The sequence below is a fragment of the Ambystoma mexicanum genome, chromosome 13 (genome assembly GCF_040938575.1).
Source record: "Ambystoma mexicanum isolate Mex_15411 chromosome 13, UKY_AmexF1_1, whole genome shotgun sequence".
NCBI lineage: Eukaryota > Metazoa > Chordata > Amphibia > Caudata > Ambystomatidae > Ambystoma > Ambystoma mexicanum.
The window spans coordinates 662,147,919-662,174,234 of record NC_090938.1 but is presented as its reverse complement, the minus strand read 5'-3'; the positions used below and the strand labels follow the sequence as shown (position 1 = coordinate 662,174,234).

The 26,316-nt window shown below is 49.3% G+C and overlaps 1 protein-coding gene across 1 annotated transcript in view; it reads left to right on the top strand.

Annotated features, from left to right (window-relative positions):
- The window catches only part of GPR179 (G protein-coupled receptor 179), a 449,627-nt gene that overhangs the window by 409,787 nt on the left and 13,524 nt on the right, over positions 1 to 26,316 (top strand). The window contains exons 7-10 of the mRNA XM_069634662.1: positions 4,351 to 4,589; positions 16,233 to 16,371; positions 18,893 to 18,998; positions 20,746 to 20,892. Of these exons, the coding sequence (XP_069490763.1) occupies positions 4,351 to 4,589; positions 16,233 to 16,371; positions 18,893 to 18,998; positions 20,746 to 20,892 (631 nt within the window). The remainder of the gene's footprint in view (positions 1 to 4,350; positions 4,590 to 16,232; positions 16,372 to 18,892; positions 18,999 to 20,745; positions 20,893 to 26,316) is intronic.

Genomic DNA, 26,316 nt, shown 5'->3' with positions numbered 1-26,316 from the left:
GAAGGTGTTTACAGGTCCTTTGGAGAGTGGTACAGGAGGGTTTTGTGTAGTTTGAACTTCATCCACAACAACCGCAGACAAGTTGGAATTTTGTGGTAATGCGTCTGGTTTCGATTGTACTTTATTCGAATGAATACGGTCAAGCTGGTCACCCAAAGGTGGTGCTATTTGTGGTTCCAACGACACGACAGTTTCGGTGTTCACGTTGTCGAGTTGCGATGTACCAGGACTCTTGTCCAAGACGGTACTGGAATTAGGAATGTTATTTGGACCGCTTTGCTCTTCTTTTCTTCTTGAGATGGTGTTTGATCTCTCTGCGCGGTGAGGAGGTCTCTCTTTCAATGGACCTTCAAATTCGATATTGTTCAGGGGGCGAGAGTGCCGACACCACTTCATTATCTCTAGGATCGCATCCATTTGATCATTTTTATCTGTGTGGTCCTTCATTGCGAGGTCTCCTAGTCGGTTTTGCCATTGAAAGGAGATCTCCGCTTCACGTTCCACTCTAGTCATTAGATGAGTGTTATTTTCTTCCAATGATGAAACTTTGTTTAATAGATTATGCAATAAAGCATTTTGATCTTTTACAGACTCGTTTAATGTTTCAAAAAGTTTGATGAATGGAATCAAGGCTAAAGATGAGGCCGCCAAAACATTATTGTGTATCTGGATCCCGGCTGCAACGGATAGATTTTCTTTGTTGCAAGGAATTGACTCCGATCCGGAAATTGAAGGTTCATCATTTTTGCTAGAGCTCCTTTCATTTCTTGGAGAATCGGAGGCTGCTTTAGAACTATGGTGAAAACGCAGGTTTTCCATCGGGTCCTTTGAGGAACACGGTTGTGATTTTCTTGTCGTAGGGGTGCCTATGTTACGAATACTTGGTACGTCTTTTTGCTGAGGTGTGCTTGTGCAGGATTTAAACATGCTATTAGACTTTTGAGTGATCTTCGCGTCTTTCTCACTGTGAATTGGCGACTTTACTTTAGTTGTTGGTGTGATTTGCGGAGCCATCGAGAAGCTGTGAATTAGTTTGTTTTTTACGGCCTGATAGTCCGCTGTCAGCCGCTCCGTCAGCCGCGCTTCTCGTCCCGCTAAGTCCACTCCTTGACTTTTTTTATGAGTAGGCATAAGCAGGGGAGGTAAAAGGGGTCGAGATACTGTGGTTTCTGATGGACGTGAGATTTCACGTCTTTGTAAATCCGATTCGAATGCAGGAGCCGTCGGAGCAGTGGCAGTTCTACTGACTATAGAGTCACATGAGATATCATTATTTATAGGCGGAATGAAAGAAAAATTTGTTTGAATTTCGGGTCCATTTGGTATCTTCAGGGCCAGTAGTTCTGTGTCCGTTACGTCAAACGGCGAAAGAAAGGAAGCAGTATCGATTTCGATCATCACGTTTGACTTTGGAGGATGATGCTCATTTACCATGTTTGTCATTGTGAGTGAGTTTGGTTCGGCCAAAACTGTGTGCGATTTCATGATGTTTTGGCACACGTTGTCTAGCTCATTAGAGTGAAGGACTTGTGTCAAGTTGTCGGCCAACACGACTTGATTGATTTTATTAGTTTCATCACCGTCTGCTTCAGGCGGCAGGTGAGATTCCATGTCGGAAACAACAACAAGTGGCGCAGTATTTTCAGACCGCGGACTCGCTGTGTTTACCGCGGCACTTTCAAGAATTAAGGTCTCGTCGTTGGACCTGAAGGTAGGTTGAGCTTGCGCTATGTGAGTATGTACAGCTATCACGTCGACCACAGACACAGCTTGGTTGATAGAAACGAGGGATGTTTTTGTTTCAAAGTTTACTTCAAGGTCGCTAGTGCTGGCAGCGTGAAGTTGTGTGGAACTGTGTGGAAGGCTTTCAACCCCAGCTTGATCTAGGTAAGGGGGGGCGAAGGGGGTGGAAGAGGAGCACAAGCTGTAATGGGGGGGAGGGAAGAGGAAGACGGGGTGGGTAGGGAAGAGGGAGGGAAAGGGAGAGGTGCGGACGCGTTTGTAGAAGCACCGGCACCCACAGCTGGCAGCACAGGTTCAGTTGAGTAAGAAAACGCACCACGATTCCGAGCATTTAATGTTGATTGGCGCGTCTGCGGACGAATGTCAGTTACCATGGTATCTCTTACCGGTGGTTGTCAGACTCGAGTTGCAACTCGGCGCGTCCTCAGCGATGTAGGCGGACTGGAGGCAGACTGGACTCTGCACCGGACTCCGCGCCGCGCTCCGCGCGCTGGAGGGGTTTTTAAACAGTTAGCCCAGTGAAGGAAGAAAGAGGACTGAACACGTAGTGCAGCTCCTCAATGTAGCACAACACAGCAAGGACTGGAGGCAGACTGGACTCTGCACCGGACTCCGCGCCGCGCTCCGCGCGCTGGAGGGGTTTTTAAACAGTTAGCCCAGTGAAGGAAGAAAGAGGACTGAACACGTAGTGCAGCTCCTCAATGTAGCACAACACAGCAAGGACTGGAGGCAGACTGGACTCTGCACCGGACTCCGCGCCGCGCTCCGCGCGCTGGAGGGGTTTTTAAACAGTTAGCCCAGTGAAGGAAGAAAGAGGACTGAACACGTAGTGCAGCTCCTCAATGTAGCACAACACAGCAAGGACTGGAGGCAGACTGGACTCTGCACCGGACTCCATTTTAAGTCCAATGCCAGCATCATGAAAATCGTACATTATAGAGGCGTGCAAGTTCCTTTCTAAAGTGATACCTGTATCCCATAGGCCATACCTTCGTGCAAATGAGCACCTTATTTATTTGCATTTATTTATTTATTTAAAATGACACCATGGTTATATATTGATACAAGTAAAAGAAAAACAAATGACATCTTATACTTCATCATCAATAGTACCTCCATCAACCTTTGCTAAAACAACTTAAACCAGCATTGGCAATGCCAACAGTTTGGGCTTTTGTGCAGGCATGGAAAAGGCACTTGTCAGGAATAGCTGTAGTGGTATTAACTGGCCACTGATTGTAGCAGGTGCAAAACGGTGCGAGTACCTGGGCATTTAATAGCAGTGCTGGCAAATTCCAAATACTTATACCCAAGCCAAAACTGTTGGCTTTGCCAATGCTGGTTTTTAACAGGAGTTCAGTGAAGGACATGCAGAGTGCTTATAAGTCGAGTGGCTGAAGGCAGACGTGGTTAAGATATTTCTATAACACCAGTAGCGCCTTTACAGTTCCAATTAAGTCATTAACTTTCAGAAGACTTTTAAAAAACATTGGCAGGCATTTCAAGCCCAAAGTATGATGGTAATGCTTGGTTAAAGCGAGCTCCAAGAATTCCCATGAGGAGGTGTTTTGGGCGGAGAGGGGCAGGAACTGGGTGGGAATGGCCATAGGGATTAACATGGCCATGGTCATTCAATAGGTGGGAAAATAGCCAAACAACACCTACAAGCTTTGCGTTCCTCCTCATATGTCATTTCGCCCTAGCTGTACTCTATTGCAATAGTTTCATCTTAAAAGTCACCTAATAGCCCAACCTAAAATATATATATTCATGAAAATTGAATTGCATTCACCTGTAAAAAGAGAAATCGTCTAGTCAATGATTTCGCACAGTCTGTTACCCAGCCACCTTACGCTTCAGTCTATGGCAAAGCAGTACCTGTTGCACACATCCATATTGGTGGTTTGCCGGTTTGCTACCGAGAAGTCATGGCTGTGCACATGGCTATCTGTTCCCTAGAGGCCGTGGCCATATAGACCGCAAGCTACTGCCTCTAGTGCTCGTTCTTGTACCAATGAGCGATTTCTCCTTCGGACGGTTGCAACAGAAGCGTGCCTGCTGTCCAGAGGGTATGCTTGCACAGAGGTGAGGGACCTGCTACCAACGTGCATTCCAGTATTTAAAGGGACGGTGGGCCACCTGCAGCCCGCCAGATGTTTTCACCTTCAACTCACATGTTTCCTCACCATTGACAATGCTGACTAGGCCTGAAGGGAGTTGTAGGCCAAAACATTTGGAGGGCCTTAAGTTGCCCAACACTGTTCTTAGGGGACTTCTGTATGGGTCATGCCTGTACAAAGACAGTAAACTGCCATCTATCTATCATTCATGCTTACAGATGCTAGGTGCTTTGGAGGGCAAGCTTGGATCTGCTGCAGTGATCTGCAACCTTTGGATCACCAGATGTTTTGAACTACAACTCCCATCAGCCCTAGCCACTATAGATAATGATAAGCGAACATGGGAGTAATAGTTCCCAACATCTGGAGAGCCACAGGTTTGGCGTGTCGGTGGTGCTGAGCACTACCCTGCGATCTCATCTATCCCCATCCTCAGGCTAAAGGGTGTGACTCATAATTACTTTGTGACTTCCTCTATCCTCTGCAGAGTGCTTAAGGTGTTTCTGTCGCGCACGGCCCAGCGGGTGCCTTACATGACCAGTGCGCGGGTGCTGAAGATGTTGGCTGTGATCCTGCTGCTGGTCCTCTGGTTCTTGGTGGCCTGGACAGTGGGGATGATGGAGAACATGGATCGGAACATCCCGCTGGTGGTCCGTTCGCAGACCCCTGGGGGCCTCTACTTCTACATCTGCGATCATGACCGCTGGGACTATATGATGGTTGTGGGTGAGTGACTCTTCCCTTCTCCCCAATTCTGCTCACCTCTTGCACCTTTACACTGAGCAGCACTTGGACTTCATCTGCCCCCACCAACCCAATTGGTCTATCCTCCTCTTCCTCAGCTGCTGCTCTTCCCCGTCTCTTACCCTCACTAATCCTTCACCACAACCACCACTGGATTCACTTGTGATAGAAAGAACATGCCAACAACTCAGGTTGCACACTTCCATCATACATATGCCCCCTCAAAAGGGGCTGCAGGTCATGTTCTGCTCAAGCTAGTTGGCATGGTGATATCCCCAGGCCGCGTGTACTCATATACCAAAGCACTTTTGGAACGACCACCTTCACCCACCCACAGAAGCCACTGGCTTCCTCACATGCCCAGACCCTAGGGTAAATGCCCTGCTACACCCGAGTGACATTGTGAACCCCGAATGGCAGATTGCCCTCCAACACTGCCCACTGCCATTTGATACATATAGACACACACAATAACTTAGAGGCAAGAAAGATGCAAGCACTTTGGCTTTAAAAAGGGCCAGAACCTCCCATCTACTGAAATGGGGGAAAGGTGAGAAATGCCCTTCTGTGTGATGGCTGTTTTTGGGCCATTACCCTTCCAAGCACCAAGATTGCACTACATCTGAGGTAACCCTGGTGCTCGTTGCCTAGAAAGACCTGTTCTTTCACCTCGTTCAAAATAGTATGCCCAACCACCCTCCGGGTACTCTCCGGCGCAGGCCAGCATGGTCCTTCTGGACGTCATGATCAATTGGCACGGGTGCGACCCTTGACTCTGCTTGTAAAAATACCCCCTCCCACTTACCAATTACCACAACTATAATTATAAGTGTTCATTTATAACGTGCTTAATACAAAGGAGTGGTTTCTAAGCGCAGGATCGGGATTACGAACCTGTGTTGCGCTGCGTTGTCTTGCCTGAGCTAACTATGACTGCCCGACAGCCAATCTGTAGCTCAGCACACCCGTTAACACCGAAGCAACTGCTATTTCAGAGGAACTGAATAGGAGTGCTCAGGCTTTGCTTAGCAGCAGTGTTTTTATATTGTGGCCATGGCAAAGGAGGCAAGTGTCTCAACACATCACTGTCTGCCTTGTGCATCCACCTGCAACTGGCCTGTGACATGGCAGACCAGGGATGGGTGAAAGTGCCGGTCAAGGGGCAGCCCCCCATTTTTTAAAAAGGGGTGCACTCTGGTGCAAACTTTTCACACCCACGGCAAACCTGCAAACTAGAGATTTGGCAGTGGGCAAAACCGCAATTGGAAGCGGTGGTCATTTTTCCAACTAGCGGAAGGAAAAAAATGTTAAGGAATTGTTTTTATTTTACAGACTGTTTTCCCACACCTTAACGGGTACTTGTATGTGGACTACTACCTCACGAATATGCTTAAATGTGCCCACTCACTCTGCATATGACCCCTGGCCCGCTCGACAGGGCACCAAAGCAATCCCAAAATGGCGCGAAGCCAAGAATCCTAGCAACCTGAGTATACATCTCTAACACCTCCTCGCCCTCCCTCCGACCAATCCATGTGGACACGCATGCTGCCTGCAGCCACATAGGCATATTAGCATTGCTGAACCCTATTTTCTGTTGCTGACACAAGTTTCCATTGCTGACACCACCTCAATTGACAAAGGTTGCCTCTGTTGCTGGCCCCTGTATCAGTTGCTGATCTGTGTCTATTTTGGGGACAGCCGATGCCTTTACTTATTTATTTTATTGCTTATAGTGTGAACATAATTTGACAGCAGCAGAGCACTTCACAACCGGAAGGTGCCAGCATTGAGTCTGGCATTTTATACAGTAGCCCATTATCGTTGGTGGAGGGAGGGAGGATTTCTGTTCGTCCAGCGGGTATTATTCAAAAAGCCATACTTGTAGTGTTTTGCAGAACTGGAGATGGTGGGGGCATTTTGAGCCTCTGCCGGGATTGAGTTCCAGATGGTTGGGGCATGGCAGGAGACGGGATGCTTCAGAGTCTTCCCTTTACCGGCTAACCTCGACCACCCGTTCTATAGTTTTACTACTGAGCCTCTAGAGTTGTGGAGTTTAGCCACCAAGTCTGTTGGTTTTCCGCAACTTTAAATATGATTCCGGAAGGGGAGAGGTGGGGCAGTGAAGCTGGCACAGTGGAATTGCGGGTGCCTGTAATGAGGCAGGCTGTGGCGTGGTGGGCATCCCTGAGGGAGGCCAGACCAAGACATGCTGGGGGATGGAGGGTTTTTGATTTTGCTGAGTGTGGGGATATGTGGCCATAGAGTTTACGCCTTTTTGGCAGGAAAAGTTACTGACAACAATGAAGTCCAGGGATTTAGCGGACTTTGACAGCTGAGCAGGGAATCCTTACTAGCACCCATCTTTGATCCCTGTCTTCTGTTGCTGACCCCGCCCTTCATGCTGACACCAGTCACAGTGGCACACCATTAGAATAACGCATGAAAAATACCCCTCTGTATAAAAATGAATACAATGTTTGCTTAAAAATAACGAAGAACCTAGCCTTAAAGAGGTGTTATTTTCTAGAAATAATGACACCCTAATGAACTGAAAAGCCCCATTTCAAAGATATGCCATGTCACAGCAAACAAAGATCGCAAGTCACAGCATTTAAAGATCGCAAGTCACAGCATTTATAATTTGGCATGTGCAACATTGCATGGAAGACATATCCCACCAACAGGCAACTATGCCAGGTGCTGCAGCTGTGTGCTGGTACCAGACAGGGTTGCCCACTTTCCCCACTAGTGTTTGCCCTTGTGATTGAACCCCGGGCGAACAAGATACGCATTAAGCATAAGGCTGCGGGCATCAGGATGGGGTGGAAGGCAGAAATAATGTCGCTATATGCAGATGACATTTTGTTGTATATTCCTGATCCCGAAGTCCACTTGGTTAAAGTAATAGGGATCATGGAAGAGTTTGGGGGCACTCTGGGTTGCACTTGAATAAGAGATCTGCACTCTTCCATTGGACTGATCGCACTCAGATGCCAGCAACACAAAGGGACTGAGATGGACTGCGCCATCAATCCGCTATTGGGGTGTATTAAGAGCGTGCTCCCCCCTCCCTGACGAAGACTTTAAATTACGATACATACCTCACGGCTCTGAATGCTAAGCTACAGAAGTGCTGGGGGGCATCCCCATGTCTCTGGCAGGGCAGCTGTCTTTGATAAAAATGATAGTTTTGCCTAAGCTACTATATATGTCTGATAAGGTACCGCCGTGGCCGGGCTGCACGCTCTTCCAGGAACTTAATCATCTGTGCACCACTTTTTCCTGGTTGAATGGTCAGGTTTGCATGAGGTGGGACCACCTGGCTCGACCCTACGAGAAGGGGGCACTTAATGCCCTCGATCTAGAGATGTGTAACGTCACGGCACAAGTGCACTATACAACCCACTGGGCAATGGCTGATACTGACTTACCACATGTCTGCTTAGAAAGGGCATGGGTACTCCCTACCCCGTTGCTGTCACTACTTGTGGGTAGCCCATATCACCCTATCCGCCCGCTTAGATCCTGTGGGAGCGACTTGGGGAGCATAGGGGAAGCTAAATAAAAGACTCGTTATCAAATCCCTGTATGACAAACGGCTCCCACTATGGGAAACGCAGGTGCCGACGCCCACCACGGATGCGTACATTGAGGGAGCCTGGGGAGCGGTTGGTATTCCTTGCCTGGGGGATTTGTACAGCAAGGGCCGTTTTGCAGTCTGGAGGATTTGTACAGCAAGGGCCGTTTTGCAGTCTGGAATGATCTGAAGTCACACCTAGGCGACAACCCGCTGCAAATATTGAATGACCTCTGCATGAAAGCAGCATTTCGAGGGGATTGGGTCCTCCGACGTATTCCATATCTATGACAGGTAATGTCCACAGCTGTGCTGCTTGGGAAAATCTTTGGCGTCTGCGTCCTGCGTCGATGACGTCGATGCGCCGTCCCCAAGGACCTCCTCCAACGGCCGATGTCACCCGATGTGATAAGTAGGACGCACGATGCCCATAGCCTCAGTTCCGTTTTTTCCGCGAACGTGTTCGCTTCGTGAATCTCGGTACGCCTCGACTCGTTGGAGTTGCTGTTTACTATTCTCGGTTCGTTGAACCTGTTCGGTTGGTTGTGAAGACCTGTTCGTGGCGATGTCTTTCTCATCTTCGACCCCGCGTCCGGGCTTCAAGAACTGCGGGGACTGTGGGTCCAAGATGTCCGTCACGGACTCACACAACGCCTGCCTCTGGTGCCTCGGGGAGGCCCACGATACGGACGACTGTGTCGACTGCCAGTCGCTCACTGCAAAGGCCTTGCGGGAATGCAAGAAGAAGCTGTCGGTAGGCCGGGCTGTCGACCGATGACTAGAGGGGTGACTCACCGCGTCGTCGTCAGAAGTCCGGTGGGTCTCCTTCCAGGAGTCGGTCTCGCCACTCCTCCGCCTCTTCTAGGCATTCCAGGAAGCACCGGCATAGGACGCCTTCCCCGTCCTCTTCCGAGGACTCCGCCCGTCGGCGGGTCGCTTATCCCTCCATACAAGCGACACCGGAGGAATGGGCTTCCTTCGGGAAGCAGATGCTAGCGATTCTGGAATCGCAGGGCACTGGTCCGTCCGCGCCTCCGAGTGAGGTCGGTCGGCACCGGTCGAGAGACACCACCCGTACGCCTTCGGGCTCGGGTGGTCGGCACGGCTCGCGGGAGAGGTCCCGCTCGTACAAGAGTAGCCGTTCTCGCCATGCCCGTTCCAGGTCCCGGTCCTCGACACGCTCGAGACCGCATGATCCTGTGCCGTCTTCGAAGAAGACATCGACGCCTGTGGCGCCGAGGTCATCGATGATTTCTCTCGAGGTTCCGTCTTCGAGGGGGTCGTCGACGTCGTCGGCGCCCAGGTTGTCGAGAGACACGCTCAGAGCTCCGGCTTCGAGGACTGTGTCGACGCCGCCGATGCTGACGGCGCTGCAGCTGTCGTCGACGCCGATTCGCTCGATGTCGACGCCTTTTCTGTCGACGCCGGCGCCGACTCGTTCGGTGCCCTCGACGCCTTTTCTGTCGACGCCGGCGCCTTTTCGGAGGGGCCCCGTGGCACGGGGTTTGCCCCTAGAAAGGCTATGGCTAAGGTCCGGCACTGCTTTGGTCCGCAGAGGTCTTCCTCTCCCTACCTGGAGTACATTTCAGAGGGTGATGAAGGCACTGATGGCGGCCTGGTTCCGGTTGCGGTTTCAGATGACCTTATCTCGGGCCATAGCCAGTTTGATGACCTGAGGCAGTCGCTGCATGATGCCAGTGGACTGGACACCTCTCCGGAGGTGGAGTTTTGTCGGCCGGAGCCTGGCACTCATGCCGATTCTTCATATCGGCGCCTTATGTCTCGGGTTACCGAGTACTCGGATTGGTCAGCTCCTTCAGGGGAGTTCGTTCAGGATGATCTCACAGACATCCTTGATCTCGGTCCACTCACTGACCCGGTTTTGCCTTTTCATATGGCTCTGCAGAGAAGAGTGGCGGCGGCTTGGACTGCTCCAGAGAGTCTCCCGGCAGTGGGCAAGTCTTTGTCGCGAAAATACCGTCCAGCCAGTAGCGACCCCTGCTACTTGTCTAGGCACCCCACCCCAGAGAGTTTGGTGGTGCAGGCGGCTACGGCCCCGGCAAAGCAGGCGTCATATCCTACCATCCCTCCGGATAGGGACGACAAACGTTTTGACGGCTGGGCGAAGAAAGTGTTTTCTTCGGGGGTATGGCGCTTCAGGCGGCCAACTCCATATGTGCCTTGTCTCGTTTCACGCACACTCTGTGGAACTGTGTTGCATTAGCGGCTGATCATATTCCCGAAGGGGACGAACGGAATGGTTTCCTTGCTATGGTTCAGGATGGCAAGGATGCTCTGTGTGAGGCCGTTCAGTCGGGTTTGGACTTGGCGGATTGTGTCAGCCGGTCCATGGCGGCGAGCACCGTAATGCGCAGATTTGCGTGTTGCGGAAGTCTGGGTTCGCTCCTGATGTGCAGTCCCGGCTCCTCCACATGCCTTTTGACGGTGAACACCTTTTTGGCAGCAAGGCTGACGAGAGCCTTGAGAGGTTGCAGACCTCCAAAGCTGCAGCGAAATCGTTGGGTGCTGCAGTTTGCCAACCTCCGCCTTTTCGTCCTGGGGACAGCAATGGAGGGGAGGTTCCTTTCGTTATTACTCGTCCTTCAGTAAAGCGAGAGGACCTAGCAGTCAAAGAGGCCATCGTAAGAGTGCCAGAGGTGGAAACAAAGGTACTCGAGGTGCCAAGGCCGCTCGGGCAGTTGCCTCTTTGCCCTCAGGCAACGCCGCAGCCGCTACCACTCAGTCATGAGGCCAGGTCCCATGGTTCGCTGGTTTGGGGGAAGGCTGGCACAGCATCTTGTAGAGTGGCAAGCCATTACTTAGGATGTGTGGGTTCTGGAGATCATAACCCACGGCTACTGTCTTCCTTTTCGGCAGAGGCCTCACGACAATCCACCAGAGAACCTCTCTTTGAAGAGTCCGGATCCGCTCCTTGCGCAGGAAATTCAAGCCCTGCTGGAGAAAGGCGCCATAGAACTGGTGCCTGTAGCGGAGAGGAAAAAGGGATGGTATTCCCCTTATTTTTTTATTTCAAAGAAAGACGGGGGATTGAGACCCATCATGGACTTGCACGGTTTGAACAAACTCCCCAGGAAGGACAAGTTCAAGATGGTGACTCTTTCTCAAGTCCTCCAGGCCCTTCAACTTCAGGACTAATGGGTGTCTCTCGACCTCAAGGATGCTTACTTCCATGTGCTGATCCATCCCAAGCACATAGAAGTACCTGAGGTTCGCTGTTGGCGACTCGCACTTTCAGTTTCGGGTCCTGCCGTTCGGATTGACCTCCGCCCCGAGGGTTTTCACCAAGCTCATGGTGGTGGTGGCAGCGCATCTCAGGAAAGGGGGGATTCACGTCTACCCCTACCTGGACGATTGGTTGATCAGGGGGAGCTCTCCCGAGCAAGTCCTGGATCATCTGTCCGTCACCTGCCACTCCCTTCACAGGCTGGGCTTCTCCCTCAATTTAAAGAAGTCCCATTTGACACCAACGCAGCGGCTCCAGTACATCGGAGCAGTGCTCGACACGTCCCTGGGGCAGTGTTTTCCTCCTCAGGTGAGGGCTCTTCACATTCAGCAGATGGTGCACAAGTTTCAGTTTGCCCAGAATCTCCCAGCGTCCGAGTTCTTGAGACTGCTCGGCCGCATCCTGCATTCTTCTGGTGCCAGAGGCTCGCCTGTGGATGAGGTCTTTGCAGTGGGCACTCAAGCTCCAGTGGTCTCAGTCCTCCGGCAGGCTGTTGGACCCTGTTCAGGTGCCGCCCTCGGTAGCCCGGGACCTTCTGTGGTGGGCCGTCGAGGGCAATCTGATGAAGGGGGCCCCATTTTGGCTGCCCTGGCTGGAGGTGACGATCGTGACGGACGCATCCCTCACGGGATGGGGAGCTCATACCAACGAGTTGACAGTCAGCGGTCGTTGATCTCCGTCAGAGTCCAGACTCCATATCAATCTGTTGGAGCTGAGGGCCGTCAGGCTAGCCCTGAAGGCTTTTCTTCCGAATGTGCGCGGGAAGAGTGTCCTGATTCTGACGGACAGCACGGTGGCCATGCACTACCTCAACAAAAAGGGGGGGGCAGTGTCACTTCCGCTGTGCAGGGAGGCGATGCAGCTCGAGTTCTGGGCCACCCAGCAGGAAGTTTCGATCTCGGCAGTTCATCTGGCAGGAGACGACAACGAGACGGCGGACGCTATGAGCAGGCAGAGCACGATCTCTCACGAGTGGGAGCTGGCTCAGGAGATTCTCCTGGAGATCTTCGCCCTTTGGGGGACCCCTCAAGTGGATCTCTTCGCCTCCAGTGTCAACCGGAAGTGCGAAAGGTTTTGCTCACGGGAATTTCCTCCAAAAGGAGCCTTAGGAGACGCGTTCGTGGTGGAGTGGTCATTCCCACTGCTGTACACGTTTCCTCCAGTCCCCGTCATCCCGTAAGTGTTGCAGAGGTTACGGAGGTTCGGTTCCCGGATGATCCTCATTGCTCCGGCATGGGCCCGGAGGACGTGGTACCCGGACCTTCTAGACTTGTCCATCTGCCCTCCACGTCGTCTTCCCTACCAAGACGATCTGCTCTCACGGGAAGGGGGGTCAGGTTCTCCATCCAGAGGTCAGATCCCTCAATCTTCACGCTTGGCTTCTGAAAGGTTGAGGTATAAGGATTGGGACCTCCCTGAAGACGTGATGGAGGTGTTGCTCTCGGCCAGGCGGCCGGCAACAAAATCTCTGTACCGTTGCCGTTGGAGAAAGTTCTGCGACTGGTGCAGAGTTCAGAATGTGGATCCTTTTGAATGCGACATTCCCATGGTTTTGTCTTTTTTGCTTTCTTTGGCCCACAGGGGCTTGCAAGTGGGGACCATTAAAGGTTACCTGGCGGCGCTGTCCATATTTAAGCGCTCGTCTGAAGAGTGTTCCTATTTTAAGATTCCTTTAATTTCGCAGTTTTTGAAAGGGCTCACTAATGTGTTCCCTCCGTCACCTTTTTTGGTGCCAGGTTGGGATTTGAACCTTGTTCTTAAGTTTCTTATGGGTGCTCCGTTTGAGCCTTTACATTCTTGCCCTTTGAGGCTGTTGACTCTGAAAACTGTGTTTTTGGTTGCGGTTACTTCCACTCGCAGAGTGAGTGAGTTACAGGCACTTTCAGTTAAGCCACTCTTCACTGTGTTTCACAAGGACAGGGTTGTCCTTAGAGTTCGTCCTTCTTTTCTCCCAAAGGTGGTTTCGGATTTTCATTTGAGCCAGAAGGTTGTTCTTCCGGCGTTCTATCCTCCTCCACATCCTGGTAAGGAAGAGGAGAGGCTCCATAGGCTTGATCCTCGGAGAGCTTTGAGCGTTTATATTTCGCGCATGTCCCGGGTCAGAGTGGACGATCAACTTTTCATTGGTTACGCTGGGAAGCGTTTGGGACAAGCTGTGACGAAACAGACTTTGTCTCGTTGGATTATTTTAGCTATCTCCGAGTGTTACCGTTTGGTGGGTAAGGACCCTCCGGCTGGCTTGCGGGCCCATTCTACCAGAGGAGTGGCTGCGTCTACTGCCCTACAGAGGGGAGTTCCTATTCGTCACATCTGTGATGCAGCCACCTGGGCTTCAGTACATACTTTTGTATGTCACTATTCCCTTGATTCCATCAGAGGGCAAGATCTGGCCTTTGGCAATGCAGTTCTCTATTCCGCAATTTGATTGGGCATGCTAAATTTGTATTCTAAATTCTTTCCCACCTCCTTGCTTGGTACTGCTTTGGGAATCTGTCATAGATATGGAATACGTCGGAGGACCCAGTCCCCTCGAAGAACAAGTTACTTTCTTACCTGGTAACGTTCTTTCGATGGGATGGTCCGACGACGTATCACATATCGCTCCCTCCCTGCCTTCCCCGCTGCAGAATTTCTTTTGCGATTGCAGCTTGCGTTCCGCAAGGCCTTGTGTGTCTGACTGGCAGAAAACTGATGGCACACGTTCTGGGAAAAAACTATAACTGAGGCTATGGGCGTCGTGCGTCCTACTTATCACATCAGGTGACGTCGGCCATCGGAGGAGGTCCTCGGGGATGGCGCATCGATGTCATCGACGCAGGACGCAGACGCCAAAGATTTTCCGAAGCAGCACAGCTGTGGACATTACCTGTCATAGATATGGAATACGTCGTCGGACCATCCCACCGAAAGAACGTTACCAGGTAAGAAAGTAACTTGTTCATCTGTTGCACTGGCCTGAGCAGGCACCAGAATTTTGTGGTTTTGGTTCGGGCGTTGCCCTGTTGCCCTATAGGCCAGTCTGAGCCTGTGAGGAGCCATCCCTGCATGCATGCCTATCGTACATACTACTCCCCTCACTGGGCAAGAAGAGCATTTCTACATTATATAAACTGGCACAAAGCATGTACACCGTGCGGTCATGAAGGCCCGCGCTAAATGGAGTGCAGATCTCCAGGCAGACTCTACAGACCCACAATGGAAGGCTATATGCAACCCAACGAAAGGGGCATCTCTGAATTCCAAACAGTGTCTGATACACTTTAAGGTTTGTTGTTTGTTTGTTAATTGATTATTTATTTGTAATGCGCACCAGACCCAAGGGCATCAGGGCGTTAATAGACTATATTACTCTCCCTGTAGAACAGGGCTATTCCAAACTAACACAGTGGCCGAGTGCCCCAGATGCCATACAGCAAATGCAACTCTGTTGCACATGCTATGGTTGCAACTGCATGGGTTCTGGTGCTCCATTATTGCAGTTCTGTCAGACCTCTTTGGCCAGCAGCTGGCGCTAACCCCACGTGATTGCATACTAGGCTATACGGGCAAGATGGCGTCGGTTCTGTGTCATTTCATCGTCAGGCATTTCAAAACTGTCCCCCGCCAGTCCCCACCTCCTGCACCTGTTTTTACCTAACCCCCCCAACCACTTATCTGCCCTTTCCCACCCCCGCCCCCCAACATTTGATGAACTGGCAAACATGTTTAAACTGCAGGCTTTGAAATGCCTGACGATGAAAGAACGTCGTACCATGGCGTCTACCAGGTGCAGATTCTTGAACCTTGGATTGCTTTTGGCCAAAAGGGCGATACTATTGAAATGGACTTGGAAGGAACCGGCCACGGGTGCAGCATGATTGCAGGATGTTATTTGGGCAAATGACAACGAAGAACTGTATATGACCTTACTTCCAAGTGTCAGCCGCCCTAAAGACATTTGGTCAGAGTGCCGAATAGACTTGGCAACGAATGTACGGATGTAGGTTACTATGCTATTATTACACTGATGTCTGAGCACCCACTATTCTGTGTCTGACCGCCTGATAATGGCTCGTCCATGCCTGGTGCTGTATTGCTGCTTACATATTGCCTGTGTTCACGGTACTGTATGTATTTCACTAAGTGTTGCCAAAAATAAGAAGATATATCCCAGGCAGGCGGCAGGAGAATTAGCCAGAGGCAAGTGAAAGAGAGCACTTTAAAAGAAGTGCACCATGCATCACTTCCTAAAAGTGAAAAAAACATTGGACAAGCCCTCTTATTCATGTGTTCATAATGATAGAACACCCAAGAATACTAGCCCCACCCCCCCCCCCCTTACGTTTTATAGTAACACTATATTGTTTAACACATATTTGTTTAAGGATAGATTTATCGTGCAGGACCCCCCCCACCCTTTTTAAAGACAAAGTGCTTTTCACAGAAATACGTTTTTCAAAATGTAAGAATCAGCGCTACTTAGGATATGTGTGGTTTCTGTATGACTGCCTCCTTCCTTATGATTAACATCTTTTTGGTTTTGCCCCATCAATATTACCTCTCAGTTTTGTGTTTTTCTGTCTCTATTGATAGCACATTGGCTTTGTTATGGACCCTCACCTCTGACATTGACCCCTTCTTCTGTTGCTAACCCCTCACCTAGTTGATGACATTGGCTCAGTTTCTGATCCACTTCCCTGTTGCTAACACATCTCTGAAGTTGAACCAGTCTCTTGTGCTGATATTTTTGGAGCTGACACATGTTTCTATTGTTACCCTCTGTCCCATCAGTGTACCTTATCCCTGTCTCCTCTCCTTGCAGCTGAGCTCCTTTTCCTGTGCTGGGGGAGCTTCTTGTGCTATGCCACCAGAACGGTGCCATCGGCCTTCCACGAGCCTCGCTACATGGGTGTGGCCCTCCACAATGAAATGGTGATATCTGCCACCTTTCATGTTGTCAGGTGAGTATGACCGTAGGTCCTGGTTAGAGAAGGACCTATTCTAGGGCAGCTCCCAGTAGCTGATCTAGCCCAGTGCCTGCGCCCCAGCCGCCGCCACCAGCAGCAAGAATACCCAGACCAACAATTGAGACCAATAATACAGACTGACCAGCAACAAATGCCAACAGTATGTGCCTAAGATAGACATTTCATAGTAGACCAGCAATAGAGGCCACCTATAGTGACCAACAATAGAGACCAACAATAAATACCAGTAGTAGAGGCCAACAGTGGACAGCTACAATAGAGATTTATATAAAAGACCAATATTAGAGGCTGACAGCCGAGGAAAATAATGGAGACCAGCAGTACAGACAGACCAGGAGTACAGACAAACAGTAGCGAGGAACTGTAGAAGCCGACAACAGGGAGCTGATATTGAGCTCTTTAGCATAGATCAACCATTGAGAGCATTAATAGGGACCTGAAACAGGCCAACAAAAGAGACAAATAACAGAGGCAAATAATGGAGATTTACAATACATGCTGACAGGATAGACATGCAGTAAATATCTATAGCATGAACCAACAGTAGAGACGTACAATAGAGACCAACAGTAGAGAGTAATGGTAAACAGTAGGGGCTAACAATAGAGGTCAATAATATAAGTCAACAGTAGAGACCTGACGATAAGGACAGGTTGACAATAAAGACAGACAATATAGACCTACCATAGAGGCTAACAAAAATGAGACCCGCATGACTGACCACCAAAATGGGCTCACCGATATTAAAGTACAACAGATGTGAACAACCAAGGACAACAGTAGAGCCCAATAGTGCCGACAGACCAACAAGAACTGACAAGATATTGGTTCAACCGCTGCGCATAGACCATTAATCAATCCTTGCTGCAATATACAATCTTATCAATAGGTATTGGTATTATTTCCAATTCTCGCAAATGAAAGATTCCAATCGATTCTTCACGTTGAGATTTAATTTCAATTGGTGATTAGTATGTTCTGGCAGGAAAGTAAAGGATGTATTAATGGTCTATGCACAGAGGTTGAACCAATATCCTGTCTGTTGTCATACCATTTGTTAGGCTCATAAGGGACTCTGGGCCTAGATTGGTAAACCCTGCAGCTATGACATTTTTGGGTTGAACATTAGAGCAATATTTCGTGTGGTTGCGCAACAGAGTAGCAGTCCCCCCCAACCCTCAGTGCCTGAGGGGGAAGTTTTCTACTTTTACTGTAGACCAACAATAGCAACCAACAATGGAGACCAAGGACAACGATTTTACTAAATGTATTTAATATGTGTTGTTAGTTTCATAGAACCATTCCACATATAGCCACAATACAATTATATTTAAATAAAAACAGATTACAAAACCAACAATAAAATACATAGTAATACAAACAATAGAGAATATCAGTACAGGCCAATAATAAAGGATAACAGTAGAGATCCACAGTACAGGCAGACCAACAATAAAGACAAATAATAATGACCAACTGCACATAGATGAGCAATACAAGCCAGTAATAAACTAACAGAAGAAGCCAATACAAGCGATCATTAACAGACACTGTCGGCAGAGACCAACAAGAGAGGCCAAGAGTAGAGTCTAGGTCTATAGGCCAAAAACATGGAGCAACAATAGAGGCCAACAATAGAAGCCAAGAGTAGAGAACTGCAATAGAGACCAGCAGCCAATGAGAACAACAGTAGACATCAACAAGTGAGACCAGTAGAGGCCATGGACAATAGAGACCTAGAATCGAGTTTAATCATAGTTGAAAGAGAGGGACATTTGTTGCTGTTGTGAAGAAAGAATCCTTGTACTGCCACTTTGGCCCCAGACTCTACTGTGTTTTACCTGTATGCGTAGCAGGCCATCACTTGAACTTTCGTATGGAGATTAGGGACCATTTGAAGATGCTCTGAGACACTGTCCTGTCCTATGAGGTCCCATATAGACCTGTAGGGCCCCTACTCAAGCCTCCTACCAGATGAAAGGTTTAGTGCTGTTAGTGGTGCCAGCAGGCCTTTAACGCAAGGAGAAAAGACAACACAACTCTCTTTGTCCAGGCTAAAGGCACCAAATCAAGGACTCTTTGAAAAAGGAGAAAGTAATATTTGTTTTAAAAGTACCGAACTGAAATGACTAAAAGAACTATAACAAGGAAGTAAAAAAAGTACACAATGTATAGAAATGAACATACAGTTAGCCCCAAAGTTAGTTTAGAAATCTAATCTGAGTGGAAATGTACACAATCGATGTACTGCTGAGCTGGGAATGTTCTGAATGGCAATGATGTGACTGAAAGGTATAGGAGGGTAGTGATGGGTCAGGAATACCCAACAGAGCAGAGATAGGTCATGAGAAGCGACTGGTAAAGGGGTCAGGAATAGACGTATGGGGCAGAGATGGTTTAATAAATAGCCTTCCGTACATTGACACTCCGTGAATGGTCCGCGAGCACTGTTGGGTGAAGAATGACCCCTCTCTCCCCTGCCTCCCATCTGCAGGTTTCTCATGGTCCCCACACTGCACCCTGATTGGACGCTGCTGCTGTTTTTCATTCACACTCATGTCACCATCACTCTGACGCTGGCCCTGCTCTTCATACCCAAGGTAATGCCTGGAATTCACACACCCCTTAAACATCACCTTTTGACCTTTCACCTCTCTCTTTTACATCTCATCTTGTGCCCCTTACCCTATGAATCTCAATCCATAACCTTTCACTTCTCATCTGTAAACCGAGAATTCTACTCATAGATGTCTAGACCCACAAAACCTCCTTCTCACCACCCATCTTTCATATTATAAAACTCATGCCTTGTCCTTTCACCTTTCAGCCGATTAATCTCACCTTTCAGCTCTGACCTTACATATTTCACCATCTGACCTCTTACCTCACAATATAAACTTCACCATGTGACCTTCCAACCCCAATGATATTCTCACCCTGACATTTCACCTACCACCCTATGCACTCCATTCTCTTACATTTGACCCCTGGCCCCATAAACCTCTCTAAAACCTTTCACTCCCACCCTGCAGACCTCATTATTTGACATTTGAACTTGTAAACTGCACCTTCTGGCCTTTCAATTCTTGTAACCTTCTCTCACCATAATCCTTAGGCTACAATCCTTACCCTCAGACCTTTCACCCCTGACCTATGCACCCTTTGTTGTAACCTATTATTTCTCATAGTATTGACCTTGCACTCTGAGCTTTCACCTCTCACACCATCAGCCTATACCATGCTTTGGAGTGTTCTACCTGTTTGAGTTCTATCATCTTGTTTCACCCTCCAACCCCAACTATCTGAGTGTAAAGCTCCCTTACCCCTTCAGAGTGGGCCTCATTCCCTCTGAAAGCTCATGAGAGGCCCCTTTGTGGAAACATACAAGAGACCCCTTTGTTCAAGCACGCAAGAGGCACCTCATAAGAGAGTTTCCTCCTTAGAACCATAAAGAACCATAAAGGAGGATGTTCACTGGAATCACAGAGTGAAAGTGTCCTCTATCCCCTTGGGAATCATGGAAGCATAGGAAGGACGCCACTGTTTCCCCTGGAGAAATGAGGGGGTGGACCAACTATGCTCTTGGTTTCCATTATGGTGCTAAGCCTTTCCTGGTCTCCCTTTGGCCTCTCACGGGGGTCGCTCTTGGCTGCCCTAATACAGCTCACTGGAACCTCGCCTGGTCACCCTTGTGGCTCACAATCTAACTCAAAACACTCCCTGGGCTGCTTTTGTTCCCTCTCACGGCTGCCGTTAAGTCTTCCTTGGCCCTCATCACAGCTCTTCCTGGGGCTTTTAAAGGTCTCTCCTATGACTATAACTGGAGACTACACTTGGTTCATTCTGGGGTTTGCCACATGTTGGGGTTTAACACCCTTTGTCGCGATTCCTCCTAGGGCTATTTGACCCTTGTGGCTCTCTGGATCTTTCCTTTGTTTCCCTCATTGGTCTTCCTGAAGACTTCCCCAATCAACCTCGTACATAGTGGTGGCGTCTCTGTCTTCTGCATGACTTTCCCTCTGTTTCCCTGTGGCCTCTCATGATCTTCCTGGGGCCTTCCCTAGTATCCCTCGATGTTCCCCTTGTGGCTGTTTCCTTTGTGGGTCTCCCAATAGTGTGCGTCTTTCTATAAAGTGTGGTTCCTATTTCTGTCTTGGAGTACTGTTTGTCCAGCTTGTGGCTCTCCCAATCTCTGTCTCTTGCTTTCATCAATAGCTCTTGTTTGAGCGTTTCGTGGTCTTATCTGTGCCCTCTCGTCTCTTGATAATGCCTGCTCTATCACCGGGCGTCCATGCTCAGATCTGGGCTCCTATCATTTGGAGGTGTTGTGTCTCTCACTTCTTGCAGTTCCTGCATGCTGGATCTCCACTGCGGGAGGAGATTGCAGCTGAGGTGTATGAGGATGAGCTGGACCTGCGGCGCTCTGGATCGTACCTGAACAGCAGCATTACGTCAGCCTGGAGCGAGCACAGCCTGGACCCTGATGACATACGGGTGAGTGTCGCACTCTGGACCTTCATTCAGTGGAAGAATGACATGTATAATGTTCCCTTTGCTGGACTTCCAGCTTCATCATGTCAGAAAGGGGTAGAACAGAGTTACTCTTATGAGGGCATTTGGGGAAATCTCCAGTGACAGTCATCCAACCAAACAACCACACAATCCATAAACCAGCCACTCACATCCAGCCTAACCACCAACAAGAAGGCAACCAAACCAACAATGACCAACCAAGCAACCACTAGCCATTCAAGACTCAACCAACTATTTTACAACCATTTAACCAAGAACCAACCATTCCAGATCAGTAGAAGCTATGTCATTTCTGTGCTTTATATCTATATAATCCCAAGGAAATCCAGTCTTGCTGTGTGCATGTTATCTGCATATCCACACGGACATCCAGTGATCCGTGCCTCTCTGGTGAACACAGTTCAAAAACTACCATTTGCATAGCCTGGGTGGCCACAGTCATCTCCTATGCACTGCTGTGCAAGGTTCAGGGTTGACCCACTATATCCCAGTGAACCCCCGAGTCCCTGCTTCACTGGTTCACGTGGTCAGGAAATTACCACGTTTATTTACCCATGGGAATCCTGCAGTCCCTATCTCACTACTTTACGAGGTTTGAGAACCACTGTGTATATCCCTATGTGCATGCATGGGATGCCTCATTTCCAATACCCACTGCTCAGGGATGGCCCTCTGTATGTCCGTGTGGGCACCCTCAGAAACCCTGCCAGAACAGCCTTCTCTATATTCCTGTGGGCACCCTCGTGATCTCTGCTGCTCTGGTTTACCCAACTCAATCATTGTGCTCTTTATATCCCTCTGTCCCCACCCCATACCCCACAGGATTCATGCTTCTCAGCATCACACTACTTAGGGTTGGCACCCTGTAAATACGTCTTGGCACCCGTGGCATCCTTGCTTCTCTGCTGCGCACTGTTCTGGGATGTGCCTCTGTATATCCCTGTGGGCCACCCTCAGGAACCCTTGCTTCTCTGATGCACATTGCTTAGGAATGCACCTCTAAATGTCCCAGTGGGCAGCATTGTCACCCGTGCAAGAATAGCCCTCTACATACCCTGGGGATACATTTGACATCCCTCCTTTTCCGCCACACAGGACTCCGGGTTGGTCCCTTGTAATAGCTCTGCTAGAATCTACTATTCCCTTCGCTTCTCCTACCAGAAGCCCATGGAAGATGCCTCATAAGCCGGTCCAGTGGCATTCTAATGAAGCCTTTAAGAATCACTTCCTCATTCCCTGCCACTTTCAGAGATATGATATGCTATGGCATTTGTAACGTGCCTATACAGTGTTTCAAGACGCGACAAGGCAAGGAAGATGGAACAGAGGCAGGACAGAGACAACGATCTTACTAGGCTAACTGGCATTGAGATCGCGCAAGTGCAGGGGAGGGGGAAAAGTGCCAGGGGAAAGGGAAGGGGTCAGTGTTGTACATGGGATCAAAACAATAACAAGAAGTGTGGTCAGCAGGTGGCAGGCGCAAGTGTAAGTGCAGACAGCAGTTGTCTAAAAGTGCTGGTAGGGAGACTGTAGGGTTTCAGATACAGACCCAAGTGCAAGGGTTGCTGGGAGGCAGTGCAGGGGTGCAACTGGGCGGGCAGGGACCTAGGCCCAACATCAGAGGGTAGCCAGGTGACCAGTGCAGTATCAGACAGGAAATCAGCAGGGGAGAGGAAGAGAGAAGGCAGAAGCAAAGGGGAAGGTCTTGAGGTGCTTCCGAAACCGGAGATGGTTCTCCTCAAGTTTTAGGGAGGCAGGGAGGCTGTTCCAGAGGGAGGCCCCACCCGAAGAAAGATCTACCACCAACTTGTTGCTTGGAGAAGCGACTGACCTTGGGGGAGTTGGAGGTGGAGGAGCGAATAGCTCGAGTAAGAAGGTATTTATGAAGAGAGAGTTGGAGGTATTGAGGCCCGAGGCCCCAGAAGGCGTTGTGGACAATGCAGAGGGTCTTGAACTTAAACCTTGCAGCCACCGGGAGCCAATGCAGAGATTTCAGTGCTGGAGAGATACGATCCCTGGGCTTGAAGCCAAGGACAACTTTCGCAGTCCTGTTCTGGATGAGTTGCAGAGGGCGGAGAGTAGAAGCAGGCAGATTTAGAAAGAGGCTGTTCCAGTAATCCAGCCTAGAGAGAATCAGAGCTCTAGAGACAGTGAGCTTCTGGGGTAAGGAGAGGAAAGGAAGAATACCTCTGAGGAGGTGCAGTTGGTAGTTTGACTTCTTAGAGACTTCAGAGATGTGAGGATAAAAGGAGAGGATGGAGTCGAAGATGACCCTGAGGTTCTTAACTTCACAGGTGAGAGCAGGAAGAGGGCCAAAGGAGGCCAGCCAGAGAGTGACAGGAAAGGAGGGTGCTGGTGTGCCGATGAGGTAATCACCATCTTACTGGCATTAAGGCAGAGATTGTTGGTGGCACACCACTCCTGCATGGCAGATAGACAGGCAGGGATGAGAGAAGGAGAAGAGGTGGCAGATGGGAGCCTGGAAACAAGTTGAGTGTTATCCGCATAGCACTGAAAGTTGGAGCAGAGAGAGGCAATGCAGTGGGTGAAAGGTGCCAAGTATTGGCTGAACAGCCACGGAGAGAGGTTAGACCCCTGGGGAACACCACGGGCAGAGAGTGAGATAGAGGAAAGGAAGGACCCAAGTTGGACCTGGGAGTTTGTAAAATTTCAGTGGGGGGAAGAGGTGAGGCAGGGCAGGATTCCACTCTGGTTTCCCACTCATTAGGTTTCTGCTGGGACTTGTCCTTTGAGAATTAACTCACCCATTAATGCTGGTGCATCTCACAGTAAACAGTGAGTACCAGCTGTAAGACCCCCTTTAGGGTATTTCTGTCCATCCACCTTCCCAGAAGGATCATAATCTCTGTGGCTAAACGTCTATAGGGGAGGAGGCAGTCCTGCATTGTCATAGGTGATGCCATAGTACTTCTATCTGGTTATCAGCTCAAGGGATTCGCCTTAGAGTCACCACTCACCCTACTCATTCAGGCCTCTCCAACACTGCCCCAGCCTACCCCTATCACCATACAGAAAGATACACCCCCGCGTGCCCACTCAGATCTGCGAACTACCACCCGGTCAAAGTCCCCAGCTTCAGACGCAAATCCGCTGGAGGCTCGAGCTTCCATGTTGTGGCCACAAAACTATGGAACAATCTCCCCATTGACTTGAGAAAGGAGCCTTCATACTGGGAATTCAGAAAAAACCTAAAGACCTGGCTGTTCACTTAAAGCTCCATGCTCCTAGACTTGATCATTCACCAATTGCTACTCAGTGTAGTGAAACTATTATACTTGACCTTCTTTGTACCCCCTAACATCCCTCGCATCCCCTCTTCTTCAACTGTTTCTTTCTCCTGATCTATCAATGTAACGAGCACCCAGATACCCAAAGGTTCAGCACGCTGTAACAAATGCAGACATAAAATAAAAAAAATAAATACCTAATACACAGGCAACAGAAATGAATGGACAGACAGATATGGACACACTCATGGGGGGCACCTGCGAATGTCTTTAGCTCCCTTATCCCCACCCATTATCCTCTGACATGAAAAGAGGGGTGGGATAACATGAGCTCTCCAAAGCCCTACCCGAGTAAAGGAGGCCTCAGAGACGTCCTAGCTACAGCACATCCCCCTACCAATCTTAGGCAGAGTTTTTCAACAAGGAATGACCACCATGCCAAGGCTTTGTTGGTTCTGAGCCAACATGCCCTGTCAGATGAGCGCCGCGTAAAGTGGCTACCAAACAGCCATGGCTGGAGCTTCTGGGAGGCACAGGCCATGTCCCACGATTCCTTCTCAGTCTTGGCATCATTTATCTCTGACAGTGAAAATCTCTGGCTAGGGTTTGCAATCATTTGTTCAAGCAGCCAACATGAACCTCTTTAACAGATCATTGAAGGGGTCACCAAGTTGCTGTAGTTGATGACGAACTGGTTCCCAGAAAGACTTGCAGTGAAGATGTGTTGAGGGCTTGGAACATTCCAAACAGCTGCCACCTCTGCATCCAGTTGCCTCCATCTTCCTTGACCTGCAACATGGCCATTGCATTCGAATTCTTGCGGTGCACACAAGCACATACCTTTACAGTGAGACCCAGACTGCTGTGTGGACGCAACACCTGTGAAAAATGTATCTAGCCTGAGCAGTCATATAAAACAAAGGTTGTTTAAAAGTGAAGTCCCTGAAATTGTGTGCATATGGCACACAACAGTCAGCAACTCTGGTCATAAGGTGCAGGAAGGAGATCAATCAGAATGAGCCCAGGTCCAGCATCTCCTTAATCTTGGTTATCATCTCTGCTGTTCAGGGAGTCTGTAGGGTGGTGATGGAATGGGAGCTATATCCTCCTGGGTCCTCATGTCCTGACTTATTTATGAAGATGTTGCTGTCCGCCTGATGGCCTATATATGGCATTCCTTCTGCGCAGAGCTCCGCCTGATGGCCTGTATATGGCATTCCTTCTGCGCAGAGCTCAGCCCTCCAGGTATCTATCTGCATAGGTATCCGCACAGGTTCTATGTCTTTATAACATCATAACGTGGGTCCTGTGCTCGCTGGGCCTAATGACCCAAGCCACTTCAATGAGGAGGCCCAACGAGGCTGAAACATGTCTGGAGATGCTTGTAGTCTCGTGCAGAAGGGATGTCACCAAACAGTTTGGGCTGGACTCACCCTTTTGGAGTCGGACTAAGCCTGATTTGCAGTGTCTTTTCCCTTTTGTAATGGCTTGGCAGGCGAAGACCGATGGTCTGGAGGGATGCCCAGAGCAATGTCAGAGGTCAAGATTAATTCTAAACCTTCCTGCCATCACCTCTTTTTGTTTTGCTTAGTCACCCCGGGTTGGAAGGGCATGCCCTTACGTTGGTCCCGTGCCTGCTGGACTTAGAGAGCCAAGCTACTCTTCACTGATGAGAGCCAACAAGGCCAAAACATGTCTGGGGATGCTTGTGGTCACATGCAGAAGGGATGTGACCAGGCAGTTTGGGCTGAACTGCCCCTTTGGGGGTGGGACCAAGCCTGATTTGCAAATTGTCTTTCCCCTTTTGTAATGGCTTGGCAGGCGAATAACAATGGTCTGGAGGGATGCACAGAGAAATACCAGAGGTCAAGATTAACTCTAAACCTTCCAGCCATCACCTCTTTTGTTTTGCAGGTTCGATGTCTTAATATCATGCAGCAAAACAAAGAGTACCCTTAAGTTCTGCCTTAAAAGAAAAAAGTCACAATGTATACCTTTTATTAAGTACATAGTGCCTGATGCAAATAATACCAACCCTCTTTCCATTTCAATGTAATTCCACATTGACTATTAACCTTTGCCTTTTGCCTTATGTTTTGTCTCCAAAATACCTCAGCTGGTGCAACATTAGCATAGG